Raw genomic sequence first — 27513 nt, 5'->3', positions numbered from 1 at the left:
CGTGCGATGTATTAGGAAAATGTCAAAAATGCTGTTCAAATATTACGAACATTTCCGCCATTATGGCTCGTAAAAAGCTGGATATCCAGCTTTTTACGAAGCCATAATGGCGGACGTGTTCGTAATATTTGAACAGCATTTTTGACATTTCCCCAATACATCGCACGTTTTCTTTCCGCGCGTTCACGGTAAAACTAAAGGAATGTACGGAAAGAAAACGTGCGATGTATTAGGAAAATGTCAAAAATGCTGTTCAAATATTACGAACATTTCCGCCATTATGGCTCGTAAAAAGCTGGATACAGTGATACCTCGATATAATACAGCCTCGTTATAAAACAACCTCGATATAAGACAATTCGATATTATACAATTTTTGTCTTATATCGAATCAATCCCTTTTGTCGAATTTGTTTATTCAATCCGGATTGGAACTGGATGAACTTTTTGTGTTCATTTGCTCCTATCTGACAGATAAAATTCATCCAGTTTCAACCCGGATTGAATAAACAAATTCGACATTTGACATAGCTGGTAACGATACCAAGGCTAATTTTCCATTCCAATATCGCCGCCATGAAGATGTTCATTATTTCGAAATAACCCTAAAAATTGTAAAAAGTGAATAGTTCAAACAATAATAAATGGTTCAAAAAACGTAATCACACAACACAGAGCAAAATTGGCGACCGCTAATGCAATTTTTTTGAAAAAATCGTGTTTCGAAATGCGAAATGCGACTGTACTATTCTTCGCCGCTTTTCAGTGACGGCTGACGGGCGTGACGGTACATGTAACTACCGTTCGCGCTGTTATGTCATTATTTCAATCAGCATAAAACATCGCACAACATCGGAGGCGGCCTTGGTTCAAATTTCCGATTGTCCGCCTTCTTTCAAACGACTAGCAGAAGCATAACGAACTTCAAACCCCGCTCGAATTTGTTTACCCGTGCGTGAGCCAGAGGAAGACTGATTGTATTAAGTTTAATTTAGGCACCTTACGAAAGGCATTTTTCCGGCACAGTTGGTAAGTTTCATTATGTGAGATTATTGAAGTTAAATCTACGAAAAAAGTGGTATTTTGGTTTCGATAAGAGTGCATTTTGGCATCGAAAGCTAACAACGATCTAACCTACTTTTTTTTATTGCAGGACGAGAACTCACAAAACGATGGACAACTTCCAAAAAATAGAGAAAATCGGTGAAGGTACGTACGGTGTCGTGTACAAGGGCCGAAATAAACTTACCGGTGAAATAGTCGCTATGAAAAAGATTCGTTTGGAGTCGGAGGATGAAGGAATACCGTCAACTGCCATTCGGTAAGTGCCTGAGTTAGTTTATGTCAGTGTATTAGTTACTAACGACTTTCGTGTTTGCAGTGAAATTTCCCTGCTGAAGGAATTGCAGCATCCGAACATAGTCTCGCTGCAGGATGTCCTCATGGAAGAAAATAGGTTATATTTGATATTCGAGTTTTTGTCGATGGATTTGAAAAAGTACATGGACACCCTGCCAGCGGAGAAAATGATGGACGCAGATTTGGTAAAAAGTTACATGTACCAAATCACGGCCGCAATTCTGTTCTGTCATAAACGACGGGTGTTACATCGGGATTTGAAGCCGCAGAATCTCCTGATCAACAAAGAAGGTCTGATTAAGGTAGCTGACTTCGGTTTAGGTAGATCGTTTAACATTCCAGTTCGCAACTATACGCATGAAATTGTTACCCTCTGGTATCGAGCACCGGAGGTTCTGCTCGGTTCACAACGGTATGCCTGTCCGGTGGACGTTTGGTCAATAGGTTGCATTTTTGCTGAAATGGCTACCCGAAAACCACTGTTTCAAGGTGATTCTGAGATTGATCAGCTGTTCCGAATGTTTCGCATACTGAAAACACCGACCGAGGAGATCTGGCCAGGGGTCACTTCTCTCCCCGACTACAAACCGACATTCCCCTGCTGGGCGCAAAATAATCTAAATGCTCAAGTTAAAAATCTCGATTCGGCTGGGCTGGATCTACTGCAGAAGTGCCTGATTTACGATCCCGTTCATCGGATTTCGGCCAAAAAGATTCTGGAACATAAGTATTTCGATGGCTTCGATCGGCGTGTGGTGCCTACGGATTAATTTTCGGTTTTGTCAGAGATCGTTCTAACTTCTTATTCTTCTTCCTGGGATTTCGATGGGGTCTTTTGTTGTGTAAATAGCCCTCCCGATGCAGAATGGAAACACGTTTAGGATTTCTCCTCGAAATAGTAGCTCTTAAGATTGATCCGATAGGTTGTCATTCTCGTTTTAGGTTCGAATTTTTCGCTACGTGGCAGACCAAGAGAGCAGATTTTCTCAGCGCCTTATCTGAGGTCTTTGCAACGTAATTTTTAACGTGGTAAATACAAATCGATAATAAATGACGTAAGGACAATAGGTAATAATTTGTTCGGCTGTTTGACCAATAATGTGAGATATCACTTTCTGCAAAAATGTCACAGTCCGCCGTGGTGTTACAGCGTTTCTTTACACAGTATTTGTATTTTAGCATGGAAAATCGTTGAGGAGCCTCCAAATATTATTACATATTTGAAAATAGCATACAATTTTCTATTAAAAGTGAGTAGTTACCCAAATTGTTTTGGAAAGCAAATGTGTAGCGTGACGTTACAACGCGTCAGAAATACGCCTTTTGGTTTTTCTGTTAAAATATATGAAAATTTTATCTGAAGACTTTCTTCTATGATTTGATAAGAGATAAATACTGAACAGCTTGGCATGTTAAGAATTCCGATAATTGGTGAAGTTAATTTTAAAACAGTTTCTACTTTCCGTGACGTTACAATGTTATCGCTGAAATTCATTTACGCATTGCACGTGTCCAATGACGGGAGGAGAAAACTGGGTTCTCCGATTGGAGAATCCTTCCCGTTGCTCTATACTGCACTCAAAGTACTCTGTAAGGTAATTGTCAACCGGATCCAAGCGAAGATCGACGCTGTTTTGCAGCGGTAGCGAGCTCCGTGCTGGTCGATCATATCAAGTGTAGATCATATCACAACGCTTCGCATTACATTGGAGCAGATCAACGAATTCCAGGACTCTCTTCCGCCGGTGTTCGTTGACTTCGAAAAAGCGTTTGACCGACTCAATCACGAAAACAAGTGTGGCGCACTTAGGCGCTGAGAAGTTCCAGAGTCCATCTCATTGAAGCTCAGTACGAGGGTTCTCGTGAACGGGTTTGCACAACGCTGTCTTGTCCAAACCCTTATGGGTTACTGCTGGCGTGAAGGCTGCATCTTATCACTGCTTCTGTTTTTCATCGTTATGGATAAGATAGTTGAAACAGTTGACAGTAGACCAGATCGAGGATTGCCTTAGAATCCTCTAACCATTGAGTATCTAAATGACCTTTATCTAGCCGTCAACATTGCATTGCTCGCACAACGAACACCAAAACGATATGCAGAGCAAATTAGATTGTACCTCCAAGAGCTCCCAGGCAGTAGTTCTCAGTCAATGTAGCAAAAACTATGTCTATGGTAGTGAACACTGACAATCCCGTTGTGAGACAAAAAGCTGAGCAGGTGGACACCTCTCAATATCTTGGTAGCCAGACAACACTGGTGGTATGAACACTGGTATAACCACACATATCATTCGTGCCTGGTGGCCTGAAAACTGGATAGTCAATGAAAAACTCCATCGTCGATGTCATCAATGGCCGATAGCAACAGAAATTCGCGAAAGTAGGTGGAAGGGGATCGGATGCACCTCGAGAAACGAAGCGAACGAGATCTGTATGCGAGAACCTGTCCTGACCACACGTAAAAGCCTTGGCGGGCAACCGAGAACCATTTTGAAAGTAAGTGGTAATGCTTCCGTTCTGTGGCGCTCACATCACTGATAGTCAATGCTGATCAAAGCATCCGTCACATTTTTAGCAAAGCATTTAACAGTTGCTATAGCAACTAACATATTATTTACCCTATCTATCATGTCTAAAATAAAAGTAAACAACATTTATCACTATTGTTGATTGCTGAATGGTTGGATAATTATTTTTTAACACTGTCGAGAAAAAGTTTTCTGCATTTTCATAGTAGCGTAGTTGGTAGAGGCAGCAGAATTGCTTGCAGGCGATTCTCACCAATCTATCGAAATTTACTATCGAAAACATTTACTAGAAACCTTAGGACAGCGGAGGCGAGCTACGCTAGGCTAACCGGACGTCACGGATTATGCGGGACTGTCCCGGATTTGGATGGCTTGTCACGGATTACTAAGCAACCCGAAAAGTGTCCTGTATTGATTAATTTTTTAATTGAAACATAGGAAATTATATTACATTGCATGAAAAACCTACTACTGACACCGCTCGTCAACCGGTGCACACCCTCCCCAGTCACAGCCCCGGCCATCCGGCACCTCGAACTCCTCATCTGACCAATGTGGTCGCTGGTGACTGTTCTCTTCATCTTCTGATTTCGCTTCATTATCCCTCAGTATTTCAATACTGGACGAACCTGGGGACAATTTGGTGCGCTCAGCTCTTTTGAGATGAACTGAAGTCCATTATCCATTGTAGCATGCATGCTGAAACTGCGGCAGGCTATTATGGGACTTAATAAAGGGCCGCCGGTTGGGAACCTACCGCTGTGTATCTCCGAATTCTAATCCATCACAAAACACTGGCTTTCACACGGATGCCAATGAAACAGATCCTTTGCCAAGTCATGTCACCTTTTATCACGAATCCATCCCCAAAACCAATCTCGAATCTGCTACAAACCCTACCGCAAGGCAGAGCATGAAGAATTTGACCCCTGGGTTTGTCTGAAATTGGCCTTTTCTGAAGCTTATTCATCATCGAGTCAGACACATGCATCGCGTTTCGTCACTGTTGGGAGAGAAGCTGCGAAGTTCGCCAGAATTTACGAATCTATGAACTATATTTCATCAATATGAGTTACAAATTCCTGTTGGGAATAGTAAAATTAGTTTGCGAATATAACAATATAATTGTAACCATACTTTTAGCAATTCACTTCTCTTCTAACCCTACTTTTGATGACACGTTCCGTACACTTTACGTTCTCGCGTACCTGCACAGAACGACCAAAATTAAATATACTAATAGTAATTGATTTGCATTTAGTTTTACCGTTTTGATAGATAATTTTAAATAATTAGATTAATTGTGTTGCTTCGTAGTTCCTTGCATGTAATTTTACGAGAGAGCATGTGACTTATAGAGCTGGTAAGAATAAACTATGAAATTCACTTGAAATCATCAATTTGTGTCATTTAACTTACATACACTATAGCACTAGATTAAGTAAAGGTTTTAAGCAATAATTTTAAGCACTTTTGGCTGTGGGTAATATTAAATTTTAGGAAATAAGCTCAATGAATAACTTTTAGCTGCACGTAACGTGGTTTCGCTTATCATTCACGATGACAGTTTAAGACTTGCTACAGATGACAATGATGATGCGATCTAAATCAGCGATGACAGTGGGCGTTGTTCACTTGCTACGTCGTAGCGGTGAAACGAGGGGTTGACTGATCGACGGGCGAGCTTACACTCCCCCCCGAATGCGCAGAAGGTCTTCTGAAGGCGTGTTGATCTCTAACGCCTACGTCGAGCACGGCGAGTTTCACCGCAGGTCGTTCGTAGATGCCTTTGTTGGTTTGCACGGTAGCGCTTCTCACTTGTCCATCTCGTCCTGGTCTAGTTGCGATGACTCGTCCTAAGGGCCAGCTATTACGAGGAGCCTTAGGATCTGCGATTAGCACAATATCGTCTACCTCGATCGGTTTCACGTTCATGAACCATTTCGTGCGTCTGGTGATGACGGGCAGATAATCTCTCAGCCACCATCGCCAGAATTCGTTGGCCACAACTTGTGGCTGTTCCCAGCTGTTTCGAAGCGTCGTGGGAGTAGCATTGTAAGGTACCAGCGGTTTCAGTCCATTTGATGAACCCAGCAGAAAATGGTTAGGCGTGAGTACTGGTGATTCATCATTGTCCATGGGAATGGTGGTTAGTGGTCGTGAATTTATTATGTTCTCGATCTCCAAAAGCGTACTGTGTAGGACTTCGTCAGTTGGAAGCCTTCCCCATTTCAGTTTATCCAGGTTTAACTTCACGCTCTGGATCATGCGTTCCCATGCACCGCCCATGTGCGGGGAAGCCGGTGGGATGAAAGTCCATTCCGTGTCGGGTGTCGTGAACTCTTTGATGAGCTGTTCTTGGTTGATGCTCTTCAAAGCCTCCCGAAGCTCTTTGCTGCTCCCTTGGAAGTTGGTGCCTCGATCGCTGAAGATGACGGATGGCACGCCTCTCCTGGCCATGAATTTACGGATTGCTAGAATGCACGAATCGGTCGTCAGTGTGTGAGCTACTTCTATGTGGATAGCGCGTATTGTGAGGCATGTTGCTAAGACTCCCCACCGTTTTTCAGACCGTCTTCCTACGGTTACTGTCATAGGGCCGAAATAGTCCACCCCTACGTATGTGAACGGTCGTGTAAACGCAGCGAGTCTTTGTGATGGTAGATCACTCATTGCCGGAGGCTGGGGAACCGCGTGGTTGTTTTTGCATTCTTGACACTCTTTGCGGACATTGTTGTAAGTGGCTTTCAATTTGGGGATACGGAACCGCTGTCTTACTTCGTTCAGTATGGTTTGATGGTTCTGGTGTTTGAATCGTTTGTGAAAGTCGAGCAGAAGGAGCCGGGTGATTGTGTGTTCGCGAGGGAGCACTATTGGTTGAGCGGCGTCCCTGGTGACGAAAGGACAGGCACGTGTTCGGCCTCGTATTCTAAGCAGATTGCTGTTATCAAGGAAGACGCACTGGTGGTAAAGTGGACTGGTTTTGGGTATGTTCTTGTCAGGGTTCTCCGAATTTTGGTTTTTTGAGAGCATGGTGATTTCGTCAACGTAGACCGCCTGCGCTGTACGAAATAAATAGCACTCGGCATCGGCAAGTTCGTCTTTTCGTAGCGGGCCGTCCTTTCGCATCTTCTTTTGTGTGTAGAGCTTCAGATTACGCACGTAACGGAGGACGCGAGCAGTACAGCGTAGCAGCTTCCGCCAATCGGAAAAACGACTCAAATTTATTACCGTTTCTACAACTCTGGTGGTGTGGTACAAGAGATGAGGGCGAAGTTCTTCGGTTGTGTTTTCTATGTAAACCTTTGAGATGGGCCAAAGGTCTGGCGTTTTCCACAGGAACTCTGGTCCCCGAAACCAACGACTAGAAGGGGTCAAATCCGGGTGGCCTTTCCACTTGGTGCCTTCGTCCGCGACGTTCAGTTTGCTCGGAATCCAATTCCACTCCCGCATATCAGATCCTTCCAGAATCTCGCTAACTCTGAATGCGACGTACTGAGTGTATCGCCGATGGTCGGAGTTTAGCCAGCAGATTACGTCCTTCGAATCCGTCCAGAACATTCGTTGTTTCACCGGGAAGGACAGCGATTGGCAGATTGTGTCAGCGAGTCGGACACCGATAGTTGCAGCTTGAAGCTCGGAACGAGGGATGGAGAGGAACCTGAGTGGCGAAACTTTGGTCCTGGAACCTACTAGCGCACATTCGATGGTATTTCCTTCCTGGAATCGCAAATAAGCCACGGCAGCATAGCCAGTTTCGCTTGCGTCCACGAATATATGTAGCTGGATATCGTTATCGTCGCCTGTGGTGGTCAGCGTTCGATAGCAGCGAGGAATTTCGAGGGTAGTTATCGCTGGAAGTGCTGAGCACCATGTATTCCACTTTTCGAAGTGTGAATCTTCTATTGGATCATCCCAACCGATGGAGGTTCGCCAGATCGCCTGGAGTAGTGTTTTTAGAATCATCAGGAAATGTCCTATGAGCCCTAATGGATCGAAAACCATCATTAGAGTTCGAAGAACCTGCCGTTTGGTTGGTCGAAGTCGTCCGGACAGAAGAAGCTTGTCTATACGAGTGGAGATCTTGTAAGTGAAATGGTCTGAGGAGCTATCCCACCACATGCCGAGGATCTTCTCGACTGAATTCTCGCCGCTTAGATTCTTCTCCCCTGCCGTCGTCTCAAGCATCGCGTTCAGGACCGCCGGTGAATTCGATGTCCAATTGCGAATCTCGAAACCGGCTGATGCATGTATCATTCGCACTTCCTTAGATAGTTGGATTGCTTGTAATTCCCTTTCCACGCTCAATAACATGTCGTCGACGTAGTGTCGTTTGACTATCGTCTCAACGGCTGCGGGGTATTCCTGCTCGAATCTCTCCGCATGCGTGTTTTTCACATATTGTGCGGTACTCGGCGAACAGCAGGCTCCAAAGGTCATTACCTGTACTATATATGTGCTAGGGTTCACGTCGGACTCCTTGTCCTTCCAGAAAAAGCGCTGGCAGTGCTGATCTTCCTCTCGTATCTGAACTTGGTGATACATTTCCCGAATGTCACCGCAAACGGCAGTACGATATTCGCGAAACTGGATCAAGACGGACAGCAGAGACGTGAGTAGGTCTGGACCTTTTAGCAGTACAGAATTAAGTGAAACACCATGGACGGCTGCGGCTGCATCCCATACGAGCCTTGTCTTTCCAGGTTTGTTTGGGTTTACTACCGGGAATATGGGTAAATACCACACACGATGTTGTTCGGCCTGGATCTCCTCTTCAGTCAGCTTTCGAATGTATCCCTTTTGTACGTGATCTTCTATCTTTTCTCTCACTGCCTTTGCCAGCACCGTATCCTGTTTCATTCGTCGGTCTAGGCACTGCCATCTCTTCAGAGCCATTCCTTTACTGTCCGGAAGGCGGACATTGTCGTACTTCCACAGAAGTCCAGATTCATACCTCCCATCTTTCGCTTTCGTTAGCGTTTCAAGCAGCATCTCTGCACGGCGATCTTCTTGTGACTGGAGCAGTTTTTCTGGTTTACTGATTCCGAGACTGTCCAGCGAGAAAAAACCTTTTACGGCTTGGTGAAGGTCTTCATCGGAGTCTTTGTTGCACTGACAGACCTTAACGGAATGGTGGTTAACGGACTGTACCATTTCGCTTCCGGACCCACATCTTCCGAATACTGTCCATCCTATTCGCATCTTAACGGCAACTGGTTCGTCAGCTCGTCCTTCTCGAGCGTTCTGTATGTTTCCGACACTAAGGTTATCGACGCCTATCAGGATCTGAGGGCAGACGTTCTTGTACGACTCAACTGGTAGGCCAGCAAGGTATGGGTACCTAACTTGCATCTCGGAATACTGAAGTGACTGCGGACGTATTTTAAGACTTTCTACGGTATGTACGGATGTCAGTTTGTACAGCTTCCGATTTCTGCAGCTGGAGATTTGTAAATTCATACACTCTGATGAAGTCTCCATTCGGTGCGCACCTCCTGTCCAACCGAGACACAACGACTTCGATGAACCGGTTACTCCCAACTCTTCTGCCAGCTTCTGTTCCATCAACGAGATATCGGATCCATCGTCAATAAATGCGTATACTTTAACAGATTTCGACGGACCATAGAGAATGACCGGGAGTATCCGAAATAGGAGTTTTGAATTACCCTGATGGGTATTACAATTTTGATAAGAGGTCTTGCCGTTCGCTCTATCAGCAGTCGTGTCCGTTGCGAAGCCACGGGCTTGCTGTCGCTCATCGCTGTGAAGAAGGGGATGGTGCAGGAATGTGCAGCCGTTTGTACCACATGGTCTTTGTTGCCTACATGATCCGTTATGTTTCCTCAAACACTTTCGGCACAGTTTGCATTCTCTTACCGCTGCCCACCTCGCGTCGTAGCTTAATTCCGCGAAGCGCTTACATTTCGAAATGTTCGGGCAAGCACCTTTGCACACGGGACATTGTTTCTCGGATTCACTGACACTAGCAGACTTCGTTGTTGGCGGAACCGTGTACGACTTGGAGCTAGCTACCTCGATTTCTGAGTGAGCGTTCAGGAATCCATCCTTCTTACTGAAGCGTGACTTTGAATAATCGGTTGCCGAGGGCATTACCGCACTAGCATCTTCTGCCGTTGAGTACAACCACGAGCTGAAGTCGAGCAGATTAGGATTGGGTTTGTCCCTGGAGTACTTAGCCCAGTCTAATTTTAGTGTCGAAGGTAGTCGTTCTACTAATTCGTATCGTAACGAGGCGTTGTACACGAAGTCGTGTACTTCACAAGCTTGGATTGTTGCGACCAAGTTCTCTACTGTGAGCGCGAAATTGACGACAGTCTCTAGCCTATCGATGTTTGGTGACGGTAAAGCTCGAACCTTCTTGACGATTGCTTGCACGATTGCTTCCGGTCTCCCATACAGCATTCTTAATGTAGACATAACACCTCCGACGTTGGACGGGTGGAGCAGACGGCATTTGACAGCTTCCAGGGCCCTTCCCTTCAGGCACTTTCGGAGTCGCAGCATGTTTTCTTCATTCGAAAACCCGCACATATGAGTGGAGTTACTGAAAACAGAAAAGAAGAGCGGCCAATCTTCAGGATTACCGCTGAAGTCGGGAAGATCTTTAGACACTGCCTGTCTTGCAGCAAGCTGACTCCTGTTTAGGATGCATACCGTTTCATCAGCAACTGGTGGCGCAGGCGGAAGCATTGGGGCTCGTTGGCTCAAGCGCATTGGTGTTGACTTTTGTCCTGGGGCAAACATACGCGGATCACTCAACGTCGGATGATTACCCACGGCACGAGGAACAGTACAATTGCATTCGGTAACATCAGGATTCGCTCTGAGCTTTGGAGCGGGGGTAATCATACGCGGATCGCTCAACGTCGGATTATTATCCACGACACGAGAAACCGTACGATTGCATCCGATAACATCAGGATTCCCTCTGAGAACTGGAGCAGGGGCAGACATACGCGGATCACTTAACGTCGGATTATTATCCACGACACGAGGAACAGTACGATTGCACCCGGTAACATCGGGATTCCCTCTGAGATTTGGAGCAGTATGCTCTGCAGGTTCCAACAAGTTGCTTGGTACAAACCTTTCCCTCTCTTCAGGCTCTAAACCGGAATCCACTTCCCCACAACGTTCGGTATCCGCTACCCACTGTGCGATCTTCGACGCTTTACTCGCTCCGCAATCGCTTATGACGGAAGCAGTATCACTTCCGAACTCACGAAGCGCTTCAAACTTCTTATCCAAATACTTCTGCTCGAGCTTCTTTTCCTCCTCTATCTTCAACAACTCCAATTTCAATCTTCTCCTCGTCTCACTTTTCCCACTCCGTGCACTACCTTTACTTCGCTGGGATGGGGGTGGACCTGGCTGACATAAAGATCCTTTGCTTGGATTTTCTACAGGGGGAGCCACTTGCTTGTTACTTGCTGCAGCACACTTGAAACAATTCCAGTCAACGTATTGAACTTCCGCCGTCACATTCACGCATGCAAAATGGTACCACATATCACAGCTATCGCACTGAACCATATCTTCGTTATCTAGCTCATCACACAACTGACAGCTTGACACCCGATTCGCGCGACCGTTCCGCGGCGGATTACGTCTGACACTCGTAGCGCTACCCGGTTTATTTTTTACACCATCTCCAACAGCATGCCCTTTTGACATTGTTCCCGTTACGGGGCAATTCGTTTTATTGGTATTCTCTACAATTACCTGGGTGTTCGAAATAGCACCGGAAGTTTTCTCTCGACCGGGCGGGATTTGCATGACATCGTCATTGACTACCTGTTCACTTGAACCACCTTGCTCATCTGCAACCTTTCCGGATCCAGCCGTGGAATGCTTCGATGACGGCATCTCTTAGATCAAATAAAAGAATTTGTAAAATGTTGGGAGAGAAGCTGCGAAGTTCGCCAGAATTTACGAATCTATGAACTATATTTCATCAATATGAGTTACAAATTCCTGTTGGGAATAGTAAAATTAGTTTGCGAATATAACAATATAATTGTAACCATACTTTTAGCAATTCACTTCTCTTCTAACCCTACTTTTGATGACACGTTCCGTACACTTTACGTTCTCGCGTACCTGCACAGAACGACCAAAATTAAATATACTAATAGTAATTGATTTGCATTTAGTTTTACCGTTTTGATAGATAATTTTAAATAATTAGATTAATTGTGTTGCTTCGTAGTTCCTTGCATGTAATTTTACGAGAGAGCATGTGACTTATAGAGCTGGTAAGAATAAACTATGAAATTCACTTGAAATCATCAATTTGTGTCATTTAACTTACATACACTATAGCACTAGATTAAGTAAAGGTTTTAAGCAATAATTTTAAGCACTTTTGGCTGTGGGTAATATTAAATTTTAGGAAATAAGCTCAATGAATAATTTTTAGCTGCACGTAACGTGGTTTCGCTTATCATTCACGATGACAGTTTAAGACTTGCTACAGATGACAATGATGATGCGATCTAAATCAGCGATGACAGTGGGCGTTGTTCACTTGCTACGTCGTAGCGGTGAAACGAGGGGTTGACTGATCGACGGGCGAGCTTACAGTCACCACGCACCCGGCCGTACAACCCACGAGACCGGATTCTAGCCTTTGTTTATTATTTAAGGCTACTACTGGGCTCCTCACTTGTTCGGTAACACCTGTAGCCTGTGTTCGGTCAATATTCTTTTTTTTGCCAAAGCACAATCCGTGATGTTGAGATCAACCTTGACTTCCCGAATGACCCTCAACTGCAGTTGACGATCAAGAGTTCAGCTCCAACTTCTGGCCTGCGCCTTGCAGACAGCCCTGAGTTATTTTGCACCCCTCAATTACTCACACCACAGCTCTTTTAGGATAATCCGTAAGTCCCGCCAGCTCCCACGCCGATGCTAATGGATTCTGCTGGTGACCGCACACAATTACTTTAATTTCTCCTCCTGTATGATGAATATCTCGAAACCTCGTTACCTTTAAACTGCGAAAAAAATATACCGAGCCGAACTATTTACAAATAACCCAACGCTACCAAAAGCTAGCATCCACGGCCACTGGGAGCGCCGCTATCGCCAAAATGAAGTGCCCAATTTCTAAATGATCCCATCTTTAATACCGATCCGATTTAGTAAATAAACCATTCAAAAAATATGTCCCACATTCATGAAAAAAAAGTGGTCACTTTAATATTTTTTTTTTTTGAAACGATGGTTCTATAACGATGGTTGTAATCTCAGATTACAGCTTGGTTCGACTCATGCACCTTCCAGTATTGGACAAAAGGTAGGAGTCAAAATGACTACTTGTCAAGCATAGCTACCAATACCCCCCCCCCCTTCCTTTCCGCTCTTCCTCACCTTCACCAAAAAAAAATTTTCATTTCTTTCCCTACCGTCCCTTCATCAATTGTAGAACCATCGTTTCAAAAAAAAATATTAATATATATGTATGACCGCATTTCAAGGTCAAGACTAAAAACTTGAAATTAGTCTACTAGTCACTTTAACCTACGCCAAATTAAAAACGGAGGCGGGGGATTGGGTTACAAATCAATGCGTCGAAAACCAAACATATGGTATAGGAGAAGAATCCAGATAAATCAACGTTTGCCTCGCGCAAACTGTGACTATTGACGGCGATGAACTGGAAGTGGTTGATGAATTCGTATATTTGGAATCTCTGGTCACCGCCGACAATAATATGAGTAGGAGATCCAACGACAAGACGCTTCGATCAAGGAGCATACGTCGTCACACAACGCTGACGATGTACAAAACGCTGATCAAACCGGTAGTTCTCTACGGACTTGAGACAGTCACGCCTATTCTGTATTTCGAACGGATCTTCATTTCGTTCGACTAGTTACGAACACGTTGTTTTGCCCATTTAATTTTGCTGGTGGTGTGAAGAATACCAGCCACTTTCGTTCGAAAAACTAATCCGTTAGAAATGCAGAAAAGGGGTGAGTAACTTTGCTTGCGGAAGACATACGAGCATTTGTCGTGTTTGACCGAAAGATGTTGCCGACTGTTTTTGGCGGAGTACAAACGGATAGCGTAGAGTGGCACAGGCGTATGGACCACAAGTTACAGGCACTACTTATGTGTATATTTTTGTTCTGCTACATGTCTGCTCTACAAACGCTGTGAGCAAAGCACATTTTTTCGAACGCTTTTTCAAAGTCAACGAACACCAGCAGTAGAGAGTCCTGGAATGCTGAAATTCGTTGATCTGCAACGAGCAAAGAACAAGAAAATTCGGAGTGGAGCAATCGGAACAGGCTCACGCGATGGAAACGGACAATGGATTGGAGTCTCGGGACGTTAAATGGCCGATCTCTGTTGTAAGATTATTATCCAAGCGTTTACCAGTCACGATGACGATTTTTCGTTTGCCTAAATTTATACCGATTATTCCGTCGTGGTTAATTTCATAAATTGTTTGTAGTATGAATCTTTTAGGCGATGCCACTTTACTAGAGTAGGCGAGACACAGCGTTTCCCAGCGTTAAAGCAGCTGCCAGCTCCGGATCAGTCGCTGTTGTACACCGCTTCTAACCTGAGATCCATCCGCGTACGTGGTAAGGAAACCACGATCTGTGCAGTGAGAACATAAGCCGCCCCTAACCTGGAGACAACCGCTCACGGTTGGCAACGCTATTCCTTTTGCCAGCACACAGCGGAAGCCTGAGTGCCTCCTTCCTTGTCGGTGTACGACCTTAGTTTCTACCGGGGTTGGTTACCCGATTCGCAAAGGCTGCTCGCATTCCGGCTGATACTACGAGCAGGTAGGGATTGGAATTGTTGGATAAGAGGTTAAGGACCACCGTGGGGCCTATTTTATGCCTACCGTACCTACGGTACGCGTGGCACTTATGGTACGCGTTATGAAGCTATTTACCAGCTTATTGTAACCATTTTAGATCTAAAATACCTGGCAAAAGCTGTCCGACCGATGCAAATAATAAGTTGTTGACACCCTGCAGTAAGGAAATTGAGGAAACTGATTGATCTCTAGGCCTATTTTTAGAAATGAATTATTTTGTGTTGCAAAAACAAATACTTTTGTTGCCAAAATCGGGCCATGTCAGAATCGAAATCCCACGGTATTCCCTATTTTTAACAATAATTACTCCTAATTGACTACAACAAGAAAGACTTTAAGAAAACAAGACTGAAAAAAGTAGTTATTTTGTAAAAAGTAGTTATGTAAAAAAAGCCCATAGAGTCGACTAGGGTTTATGGTTTGGACCACGTGAATTTTTTTGGCTGAGTTCCCATTGATTAAAGTTTTTATGAACGTCAACATTAAAAGAAATTAACGTTTTTCCCGATTAAATTCCACTATTAATTACGTAAAGCTGGAACGTGTCTACAACTTGCAGGCTCCATCGGTGTCTCTTTTCGAACCTTTTGAAACAGAATTCAAACACATACACTGACGAAGCCTGCAAGTTGTAGGCAAAATGCGTATCTGTCATGAATAAAATTAATATACTGGAATTCTATAGCGTAAAAGTTTTCTTTCGTTTCCAGAAGTTAAAGAATATTCTGTAAGATTAAGAAATATTTTTTCCCAGATTATTTTCATATTCGTCTAAAAAATGTGTTATAGTAAAAACTAGCTGATAAACGAATAGGACAAACACTATAAATCCTCAATGACCAACCTATGATTCTTCATAACCAAGAACTTGGAGCATGATTTATTATTTTTCATTTCAAGTAGACTATTTCAATATGTTCTATAAAAAGATTATATTCGCGTTAATACTTCTAGATGAGAATTTTCAAAATAAATCCAAATGATGGTCTCTAATTGAATGGATTCTTGCTCGTACAGGCACAGTTAGAGATTAACTAATCCAAAACGCATTATCGGTTAGTAATAATGGCATCATGAATAACTAACAAGCCGCACTGGCAACCAAATTGAATTCCTGTGCGCTGAAAAACACCCCGCATTAAATTAGGTTTATAAATAATAGACAAACCTAATTTCATAAACCAGCGGAATCAAACCATTACAATACATGTCGCATAATTTAAATCCAGCCGGAACCACATTATTCTAACTCATCACTGTTTCAGGAAAACCATAGTACAGCTCCGCACATCGTCATAATCCGAAATTATTAAAATTTCATCACCACAGATGGGTAGTCGTTGATGCTGCTGCTGCTGCTAGGAAGCACTTCCACTCTGGTAATTCGTTGTTCCAGCACCATTTTCCAGCGTTTTGCATGCAGGTAAAAAAGAACAAATTACGGTTTATTAGTTAATTATTAAGCAGAGCAAATTGAAGCGAATTTCGCTGTTTTCAATCAATTATTAACCAATGAACAGCGAAAGTTAGCGCAACAACAAATTCGTAAACTCGTGAATTTACGACAGCTTCCGTGAAAATTTCGAAAGGATCTGCTTCATTTGAGCAAATTTATCGAGTGTTTAATTCGTTTGTAATGCAAACACAAGCACAAGAATTTGTTTAAATTTCTGGAAACCCTCGAATTGTTGAAAACAGTTTGACAGCCTGCGGCTGTTGAATTGTCACAGCCAGCTCATTGCTTTCTGGTAAGAACTTAAACTGGCGCTTCCACCTGCTTCACCACGGCAACAGCAATAACAACCTGCAGTGGCGCACCAGGTGAGAGTCGGCCGGCCAGCCAAGTGGGAAAACTCACAGCATAAAACCACTCACCAGCATAGCAGTGAGCACGATGGGGTGGTAACCGCCCGTTCGTTCGCCCGCTGCACAGTTGCGCAAAAACGGCCGCGGACCGAGCGAGAGTGCCGTTCGTTTGGCTCCGCCCCTTTATTTTAAGTCAACGATTACTGTGTGGGGTTTTTTATTCGCTTATCTTTTTTTTGCTCGTTTTGTTTACACTTTCACAGCCTCGCACACGGCACGGGCCAGGATCGTCGCGTCCTGCGAAGGAAAATGCTTTTCCTTCCTTCCCGAAATGTTTTCGCAAGGCAGCGCGCGCGGGGGGTGGGAAAATTTTTTCGGCATGCTTTTACATCACTCCGGAACAGACGGAACGGTGATTTATCTCGACCGTCAATCTCAGTTGACTGCGGGAATTTGAACGAATCGGACGGAAGGACGGACCAAACCGGATGAATTGTGACATTTTGGACTCTTTGCTGTGATTGTTGGGTGGATTTATTGGTGCAAACAAGTGACAAGCTATTGAGCGCTGGTGGTGGTTAATGATAGCAGTCGTTTACGGTTAAAAGGATTAATCACTGAGGATAAATATGATTTAACGCGAAATGAATTCGTTGGCACAGAATATAAGTCCGATTCATTCGAACCTAACGAGACTAGTAAGTTGGTTTTTAAACTATTTTACATTGCTTTAGGAAGTGAAATTCCAATCAAATGAAGTACTAAAAATACCCATGCAGAAATTTGCATGTGTTTGTATTCGTTTCGTGAATGCCATTTGTCCTCCAGAGTAGAAGCGTGCCGAACACATTGATTCCGATGGCAGCAATGGCGGAAATGCACAAATTGTTGCACTGCCGGCCTTACCCAGCAGGAGCAGATGCATTTCGATTTTCGATTTTCATTGCCATACTGCACCTCTCCGGATAATTCCTAGATGTGTTTTCCCGGTGACAGGATGTTACGATTGAATGAAATCAATTGGGGGTCACTTGAAAAGATTCGAAAGTGTTAATCGATTAGTGCGACTGTAAAATACTTAAAGTGGTTGGCCTCGAACTGTGCCACAAAGTGTATAGGAAAAATATGCTGGACAAAAACAAAGAGAGACTGTTCAAGACCGGCGGCCGTGCAAAATTATTACAGTGAAGAACTGTGTTATAAAATGTAAAAAAACATTATTATTGTGTTTTGTAATTTCTGATTAACCATAATTGAAATTATAGTGCAGCAACACAACGGTGCTTCCATTGTTCAACAAATATTACCTTGTAATCTATTGTAATTTTAACTAACATATCACAGAAATCATTTTTTCTTTGTGGAGTAGTAGAGGAATACCGCGTAAAATTAAAGCTCTTAAATTTATGTTTGTTATGATCAAGAACTGATAATAAACCTGCAGCTTGAACGTATTGCATAAGAAATGAGGAAACTAATTTTTAAACATTTAAGTATTGCATGCAGTAGCAGAATACCTGAGGATTTTGAACCAACTCTGATTTCCCTCAACTCCCACGTACTGTATTATAGATATTTTATTGACTGTAACGTGTCTCGATATCTGAGCACACTTCACAATGTGGTAGAATAAAACATTTATTTGCACTTTTTCATGATATTCAGCGGGTTTTTCTAAAATCGCATCGTTTTAAATTTTTACCTGATGTTCTATTATAGTCGATTTTTGAACATTTTCACTATTGCAATAATAATCGGTTGGTCAAAATCCAACCATGCTTCCAAAACTGTCACTTTCAGTTCACCAGCTCATATTACTTCTTATTCTTATTGTTGGAGAATTAGATTCGATTGGAATATGGGAGAATCCTACACAAAATGATTTCTCAAACGTTGTTTACTGAATATAGATCCAGACCGCAGACTGATCACCATTTATTTTCCAAGTTTTGTATCAGAATTTTGAACCGAAATGGTGTGATTTGACAGACACACGATTTTACTACGTCTTACTGCAAGGTTTGGCAAGATAGGGTGTTATTCCGAAAAATCGTTCTCGAAAAGTGGTCATGTTTTGAACGCTTAGCGGTTTCCCGATGGAGTTTTGATATTTTTGCACAAATCGATTACGCGTTGGCCCAAATGAAGACCGCTATTAATTCGTAAGGAAAGTTGCCATTGCCGTTGGAAAGTACGCTACGCCGGAGTGCAAAACCACCCCTTTCCTTCAACCGATTTTACCGTTTGAACATTTAACCTAGTTCAATTTGATATCCTGAAAGTAAACAATTTTGTTAAAGTATAAAACCACCCATTTTCTTCAACCGATTTTATCTTTAAACATTGAATCCAGTCCAATTTGATGTCCTAAAAGTGACACGTCATAGACAAGTAAGCGGTCATCCTTTCCGTTTGCCAGATTGTATCCACATTGGTACTGTTCGGAACTGCTGTCTTGCACGGAAACAGGGCTCAAGGGAATTCTCAAAGCGAGGAAAATCAGCGACACGCTTACTCGAGAATAGTTTTGAACGTTTCATTTGCTGCTTTGCGTCAGTTAGTTGCTTCCAATTCATTACATAGTTTCAATAGGCAAGCATTACATTTAGATTAACTTCGAAAATGATGAATAAAAGCAGAAGGGATCCGTGAACTCAGTATAAGGCAAAATTTTGCAAAAAATTTGATTTTGCAACCTGCAGCACAGCCAAACACTTTAAAACATAATAATTTTTTGATATCATCGAAATACATATCAGGGAGTTACGTAGCTTAGTGCGAATATTTAAGGAGATGATAAAGGATCACATTTGACATTTGACATCCTTCTACGCATAGGTCAAGTCTCAATCGTTACGGAGGTATTAAACATTTTCAATTTTCGGCTCTGTTTCCATTAAATTAGCTTTAGTACAAAAAGTATGCTAGCTAGCTCGATTCTGTTTCTTTAATTCGAAAGCTGAGAAAAGCCTAATATTAAAAATTCAGAAGCAAAAAGCTTTGAAATAAGTGTTTCCCAAGGCGCTTTCATCAAATTTCTTCTAAAAAAGTGTAATAAAGTTGATTGCTTTTATCTACCAATTTGAAGCTCTGGTACTTTGCTTCGACAATTCGTTCTTTGGCGTTAAACTCTTATCACTTTTTATTTCGTTGCAGTTCAATTTCAACCGTATCGTCTTGAGTGACGAATTAGTATCTGAAAATTGCACGAATTTATACATAGCACATTAGATCACCGCCTGCAACGGACACGGTCTGACACGTATGAAAAACAGCCATGTTTTCTATAAATTGAGGGTTCGCCTCCACTTTTGCTAGCATAATCCTGCAAAACTCAAGCCTCTTAAGTTTATCCACAGGCAGCAGCTCTTGAATCTGTAGTTTGGAAAGAAAGTATTTTTGCCCGGTTCAACCCGCTCCACACCTTCCAGTGTGACACGGAACTGTGCCGCATTTTACCTTGTGCGTGTCTTGGGATCATTTCCCACGATCCGCAAAATGTCATGTATCGGTGACGCCACTTACTGGTGCTGCTCTCCTCGAAGCCTCGTTGAAAACAAGGCTTCTTTTCTGAAGCGACGGTGCATTGTCATAAATGTCCTTGTACAGGACGTGTGTTTACTTGCATTAGGTAGCCGACAGTCGGAAAATCTAGAACCGTATTCCTTCTCGGCTTTCGGTGCTGCTACACAACAGGCGAAGTAATAGCAAAGGTGACTGTCCGCACATTCTTCTAGCAAATACATTTTCATGCTGCAATCGTTTTCTGAAACGTCCTAAAGAGACCCGAAAGTCTGTTTCGTCGTTGTTTTCCATGCGCTACAGACCGTGTCCGTCGCACGCGGTGATCTGGTGTACTATGCGTGATGTATGAGTTCGTGCAGTTTTTTAATATTAATTCATCACTTATTCATTACGTTGCGTTTAACATTAAATTGCGACGAAACTAAAAGAGATAGGCAATCTATGCGGCCGTGTCTTGTACACAACCCCTCTGATTGTTACCGATGGCACGATGAGAAAGATTCTTATTTTCGATGTACTCGTGTAGATTTTTTTCGCAAACGAGCTGTTCTTTCGATGCTATTTTTTAGATCGTTGCGCACTCGATGTAAAAACTCACTTGAACTGTACACTTTGAACTTTCTCCATGGACAATCGTAATTAATTTTACTCAACGGTTCAAAAGCTACAGCAATTTGAGTGTGTTGCAATTTTACCGTGCAAAAGCAGCGAATCAAAATGATGGACTTGTAGCTTGAAATATTTAGCTTTAAACGATAATTTTTAGCTTTTAACTAATTTTTTGTCCTGTCCAGGGAGCGGCAGTGGGTTCGAGTCTGGTTATAAAACCCCAATCACAGCTTGATTCGATCCATGCTTGGATAAACGATTTCGGTACACAACTTTTTAGGGATTGCTTCAAATGGCTCTTGCCTCCCTTACCCCGTCTTCTTCCACTTTTTCCCCTTCACGCCTGGTCTTAATCTATTAGATACTACCGACTCTTTGTTTCATTACTTTCTTCTACCGTTACCTCCGTAAATTGTGAAAACTACCGTCATAAAAACTTGATTTTTTTTGTATTGTTTTGAAACGGTGGTTCTACTAGTACTATTGATGAAGGGACGGTAGGGGAAAGTAATGAAAAGTTTTTGAAATGGAGGGGAAAGAGTGGAAAGGTAAGCGGGGGGGGGGGGGGAGGGGGTTATCGGTAGCTACTCTTAACAAGTTGTCGTTGTGACTCCTACCTTTTGTCCAATGCTAGAAGGTGCATGGGTCGAACCAAGCTATAATCTGAGATTATAACCGGATTTCAAGGTCAAGACGAAAAACACGAGGTGGGGTCAGTCCCGGCGTAGTGGTTAGCATTCACGCCTCTCACGCCGAGGACCTGGGTTCAAATCCCAACCCCGCAGAAGTCACGAATGACCCAAAGCTGGTTAAAGTGACTATAATCAAAACAAACAAACAAAAACACGAGGTTTGTTCTATTTATTTTTTGTGTCATTTCTGTATCAGTTATTTTGTTATTTTCGTGACTTATATTTTCATTTGTTTTGACGTAGGACTACGTCTTACGGCAAGTTTTGAGATAGGGTGTCATTCCAAAAAATCGAAAAATGCGAGCGTCACGAAAAATGAAAGGTTTTGAGCGCTAATAGCTCAGCCCGCCCTAGAAAAATTAAGCTGGACTTTTAAATTTAAGAAAAGACTATAGTTGGATAACTTTACATGGTATCAGGTATCAACATCTTTGGCTCGAGCAGCACGTTCCTCACAATCATGTGGAAGATTTGTGCCTTGCCCATCTTGCCCGTGTCATCATTTACCTGATGAGGACGGGAAGGAAAACAGGAGGAATAGGAAGGGGTGGATGAGGAATTTGGACAAACACAAACATATATATACCGAGAGATTTTTGTACCCCCGAAGGGATACTGCAATCCTTGGTAGTTAACTTATCAAAAGTACACCCCCTGGGGGGTATACTCATGATAAATAAGAGCTTATAGCTCAATACCGCTTTCGGTAAGGAACATCAAAATGTCTCGTAATTTTAGTTTCCTAAAATCCGATTCATTTAAGACGTAGGATCCAAAGATCCTATGACGCAATTGTGCTACTGCAGGACAGTTGCAAATTACGTGATATGGTGTACCGTATTCGGATTCACATAAATTACTATGAAACGATTCAGCTCGCTGAATCGTAGCCATATGATAATTTAGCCTGCAGTGACCAGTCAGTGATCTGACAAGAATACTGCAATTTACCTTTGAGTGTTGCAAAAGAAATTTCGCAACCTTCTCACAAGGCTTAACAATGAAACTTTTCGTTTGACGACAAGTTTCAAGATTTTCCCAATAACGTACATGTTCAGATGAAAACCAAGATCGAATCTTTTGTTTTATCCAACATGCCGCAATTGGTAAAGCAGGTTCCGGTCCGAAAACCGACTTTTCTGCTCCAGATCTTGCTAGTTCATCAGCCCATTCATTTCCGGTTATACCAGAATGGCCAGGAACCCAAACCAGATGAACGGCATTTAGAATGCTTAGTTCTTCTAATTGGGTGTGGCAGGCGATGACTGTTTTAGATTTAGAATTAGCCGCACAAAGGGCTTTTATAGCGGCTTGACTGTCAGAACAGAAGTAGATAATCTTGCCTATCAGTTCTTTCTGAAGTGCAAACTGAGCTCCGCACATAATTGCAAAGATTTCAGCTTGAAAAACGGTGCAGTAACTACCCAACGAATAGGATTCCTCCAATTCTAGCTCACGGCAGTAAACACCAGCACCCGCGCGACCTTCGTACAAGGAACCATCGGTATAACAGACCACATAGTCGGAAATTTTCCTTTCCATGTAGCCTGACATCCAATCCTCTCTAGGAGGAAAGTCACTTGAGAAAGTCCTATACGGGAAAGTACGCATGAGCGTTACATCGCTAGGAGCAAGGGCAAACTTGTCCTCAGCAACAATTTGCGACCACAATCGAGTATGACCAGTGGAACCGTCCACAGACTGCCAAAGGCCAATCGCGTGTAGTCGATAAGCACATATTAGTGCCTCTTGCTTCAGGTGGAAGTGTAGAGGTTTAATATTGAAAATAGCTTCTAGGGCGGCAGTAGGAGTTGTAGTAAATGCACCAGACATTGCCATTAAACACATCCTTTGAAGATGGTTTAGCTTTGTCTGGACAGTCACAACTTCCCCTCTCTGCCACCATACAAGACAACCATACGCCAGTATTGGTCTGACAACGACCGTGTATAACCAGTGTATGTATTTGGGTTTAAGCCCCCAAGAGTTGCCAATTGCTCGTCTACATTGCCCAAAGACCATGCACGCTTTTTTAATTCGGAAGTCAATATTTGTGGACCAGTCAAGCTTGGAGTTGAGAATCAACCCCACGTACTTCACTTCGTTCACAACATCAACATCCGAATCGTAAAAGCGCAGAGCGCGAGCTCCATTGGTATTTCTACGTCTTGAAAATAAGACGATAGATGTTTTGCTCGGATTTACCGAAAGTGCAGTTTCTCGGCACCACGTTTCCACGACGCGTAGTGCCTGCTGCATTAAGTCAAATAATGTGCTTATGCACTTTCCAACTACTAGGATGAGATAGTCATCCGCAAAACCATATGACGGATAGCCTAGACCATTGAGTTTCCTCAATAGGCCGTCCGCCACAAGGTTCCATAAAAGAGGCGAGAGAACGCCACCTTGTGGACATCCACAAACACTTTGCTTCCAAATGCTTGCTTGCCGTAAGGACGAAAAAAGCAATCGGTTACTAAGCATTTGTTCTATCCACTTTATGATTATTGAAGGCACATTATGATAACGAGCAGCCTCCAAAATGGAAGCGAAAGATACGTTATCAAACGCGCCTTCAATATCCAAAAAAGTTCCTAAGCAAGATTCCTTTTGTGAAAAAGCAACCTCAATTTTATCCACCACATCATGTAATAAAGTGGTTGTAGATTTGCCACTTTGATAAGCATGTTGTGCTGAATGAAGAGGAACTTCTACTAAGCTTGTTTCGCGGATGTGGTGATCAACAATCCGCTCAAGTGATTTAAGCAAGAATGACGTTAGACTGATTGGTCTAAAACTTTTTGCTTGCTCGTATGTCGCGCGTCCACCTTTAGGAATGAACTTAATGGTTATTTCACGCCACTGAGTTGGGATGTACCCAATAGCAATACTACACACAAACATCCTTCTCAGAATGTGTTTGAAGTACTTGAATCCTTTCTGCAGTAGAATAGGGTATATTCCATCTGTTCCAGGAGATTTGTATGGAGAGAAGCTGTTCACGGCCCACTCAATCGCTTCAGTTGTGACAAGTCTCCGAGCAAAAGCCCATGAGTCTAAGCCACCTAAAACGATTTCTGGATCGTTTCGAACTTCAGGTTCCACACAGCCCGGAAAGTGACTATAAAAGAGACATTCCAGGATTTCATTGTCATTCGAACAGTATTCACCGTTCGAACTTCGAATGTTATTAACCTGATAATCTTTCGATTTTGACAGTATTTTATTAAGTCGACTTGCCTCGCCGAAACTGGAAACGTTGCTACAGAACCTGTGCCAGCTCGTGCGTGCTGAAGATCGTAAAGCCTTTGCATAGGCTTTCCGGGCCTGCTTGAAAGGCTCCACGCCATCCCTCCGACGTCTATTCCAGGCTCTCCTGCATCGTTTCTTTAGTTCCGCGAGATGAGAGTTCCACCATGGTGTTCCTCTAGTCGTTTTAATAGTTTTTAGCGGGCAAGCTACTTCAAAAGCTTCCGCAATAAAAGATGTTGTGACATCTACAGCCACATCCAAGTCGATCGATGACTCAATCGTCGGTTCGAATCCTTGAAATTTCGTCGCCAGTTCCTCCTCAAAGAGTTCCCAGTCAGAAAATCTCGGATTGCGAAAGGTTGCAGCGTTCAAGGAGACACCCAAATGATCAAAATATATAAAGCAATGATCAGATATTGGTGTCTCATTTGAAACATGCCATTGTGCCAACTCATGACTGATCCTGTTAGAGCAGAGTGTTATATCTAACACTTCCTCTCTACCAGCTCGTATGAAAGTTGGACAATTGCCAATGTTGAGTATTCCAAGGTTGGTACTACTCAAATATTCCATCAAATCAGAGCCTCTCGGATTGATATCCGAGCTGCCCCAAATGATGTGATGGGCATTGGCATCACTGCCTACAATGAGCGGAAGCCCATTAGATTGGCAGTATCTCACCACATTTCTGAAATCGTCGCTGGGAGACGGTTCATCGTGTGGTAAGTATGCAGAACAGTAGACATAGCGCCTATGGACATCATCCACGACGAGTTCTACTGTGACTGCACAAATATCTCGAGTAGTCAACTCAGAGATAAGGCATGCACTTATTGACCTATGCAACAATATGCATGCCCTGGGCATCAAACGAGGATTTGTCATACCAGTTTTGCTGAAAGCAGCAAAGTTCTGGTTTCCAATATCCGTCGAATGAAAGTACCCCTTGCGAAAATATGGCTCCTGAACCAATGCGATGGTGACAGAGCCATTAAAAAGTTTTTCGCATAAATACAAATTTGCTGCCCGTTTGTGTTGAAGATTTATTTGTGCGACCCTAACTATTTGACTAGCGGAGTATATGCACAAACAATCTCCAACACAGATCAGACAGCAAATTGTAAGCGAAGCCAATTATATTGGCCAGAACGCACTTGGCGTAAAACCCATAAGGGAAATTGGGCAGGACTACTATGCTGTTCCCACGAAACGCAAGGGACAACAAAGATCGACCGTACCAGAGCCCCGCATGGCACAGTAGGGGCAAGATGCCCAAAGCACTCCGTTCGCGACTGGCATGTTTTCACCCCTCCAGCCATTCAGTCATCGGCACGGAGGTAGACCTTGACTTAGGGGCTCCTGATTTGCCGACTCCCGGCAGGATCAGGTCCCGTGGCTCAATTTTTGCCCAAACGTACAATTCGGCACCAACCGCCAAAGGGCCTAACTGCAGATTGTGTAACACAGACCGATTTAGAGTCTCTCTCTCTCTGTGCTAAGCCAGCTGAGAAAACAACTCTCTCCCGGTGTGCCCAGACCCCGCAGCCGCGCCCTCCGAAAAACCTGCGCCGAACTGCATGATTAGGTAGCCGGAAACCACACGGCGAGTGTTCCACCTTCTCTGTCTGCATACGACAACCAAGGTTGCGTACCACCAGGTGCGCAACTTTGGCTACCGTACCCCAGCCGGCACCTCGTGGAGGTAGAGATAGGAGTTAGAAAACAGAGGTGATATATTTGCACATGTTCACTCATTTGCCAGCCAAAAATGAAAGGTTTTGAGCGCTAATAGCTCAGCCCGCCCTAGAAAAATTAAGCTGGACTTTTAAATTTAAGAAAAGACTATAGTTGGATAACTTTACATGATAAAAACTTGAAAGTAATTTTTATATGCATCACAACTTAAAGTTCCTATGCATCAATGTACATTTAATTTTAATATGCCAAGGAAATAAAATGGTCGAAGCCTCCCCCTAGAAATGAGCGCTAGTTCCGCCAATGGCGTTAGTGCAAGTTTATTGCAAGCTGGAGTTATAATAATCAAACAATCGGTCCTTTCAAGGGACACACAACGATTGAAGAGTTTATTATATTTTCTTGCCCAGTTAATACCATAATAACACAGGCACCGAGGGTAAAGTTGAACAGGCACCGAGGGAAAAGCTATTGCGGACGAGACGACCAACAAATGACGGAAATAAGTTTTCTGGTCACGGGCGACATTTTCTGCGACTTCCAAAACGTCTGCAGGTTGTAAATTCTTTATCAGTGTTCTTTTGTAAGCCGCAGAAAAGTTGCGCAAAATTTTCAACTTCTTGAAAACTCACGCGTACCGTCTACCGATTATCAGAGGAAAAGCACTATTCAACGTAGAAACATATAAAAAATTATTTACTGTTTGGTTTAGTTACTGACTTGGTTTCGTTTTAATAAAATATATTCAATTAATTCATGGATGTAACTCCAAAATCGGTTGAGGATTGAATGTATACAATGTTTCTACTTTGATAAACGTTACGTATGTAGCTTGTATACATCAAGAATCGTATTATTACATACATGGATACATCCTACTATCGCTACAAAGAGACTTACGTGGTCCTACGTCACCTATGCGGTCGTGTCTTGTGCACAACCCCTCTGATTTTTTTGCTTCTTTATTGTGTTATTTATTGTTGTATTTCTTTGTTGAATTTTTAAATCATTTATCATTTTTGTATTGTTTTGTTCCAATATTGCATCATCTATATATCACTGCTACTTATGTGTAATTTTTGTGTCACCTCTTTGTTATTTTGGTTTCGCTAATGTATAGTATAATTTTAGAATTATTTTTATTTTGTCTAACGTTTTATTTATCTCTGACGCTTTTATTAGG

At 42.9% G+C, this 27513-nt stretch overlaps 3 protein-coding genes across 3 annotated transcripts in view; 2 read left to right on the top strand and 1 right to left on the bottom strand.

Annotated features, from left to right (window-relative positions):
- Positions 1–855: 855 nt before the first annotated feature.
- On the top strand, positions 856–2416 carry LOC128742315 (cyclin-dependent kinase 1). The gene is made up of 3 exons (XM_053838645.1): positions 856–1029; positions 1154–1321; positions 1382–2416. Exons 2-3 carry the CDS (start codon positions 1173–1175, stop codon positions 2127–2129), a joined length of 897 nt encoding a protein of 298 aa, XP_053694620.1. The 5' UTR covers positions 856–1029; positions 1154–1172; the 3' UTR covers positions 2130–2416.
- A 3109-nt stretch (positions 2417–5525) lies between these two features.
- Positions 5526–11777, bottom strand: LOC128740971 (uncharacterized). The gene has a single exon (XM_053836547.1). The coding sequence runs from the start codon at positions 11775–11777 to the stop codon at positions 5526–5528; it is 6252 nt and encodes a 2083-aa protein (XP_053692522.1).
- Positions 11778–17201: 5424 nt separating this feature from the next.
- LOC128743645 (ETV5-related protein Ets96B-like) overlaps positions 17202–27513 on the top strand; it is a 36453-nt gene continuing 26141 nt past the window's right edge. The window contains exon 1 of the mRNA XM_053840263.1: positions 17202–17255. Within this exon, the coding sequence (XP_053696238.1) occupies positions 17202–17255 (54 nt within the window). The remainder of the gene's footprint in view (positions 17256–27513) is intronic.

The sequence above is a fragment of the Sabethes cyaneus genome, chromosome 3 (assembly GCF_943734655.1).
Source record: "Sabethes cyaneus chromosome 3, idSabCyanKW18_F2, whole genome shotgun sequence".
In the NCBI taxonomy this organism is placed as follows: Eukaryota; Metazoa; Arthropoda; class Insecta; order Diptera; family Culicidae; genus Sabethes; species Sabethes cyaneus.
Note: the sequence above shows the minus strand (reverse complement) of the source record. Positions and strands in the feature narration are given on the sequence as shown.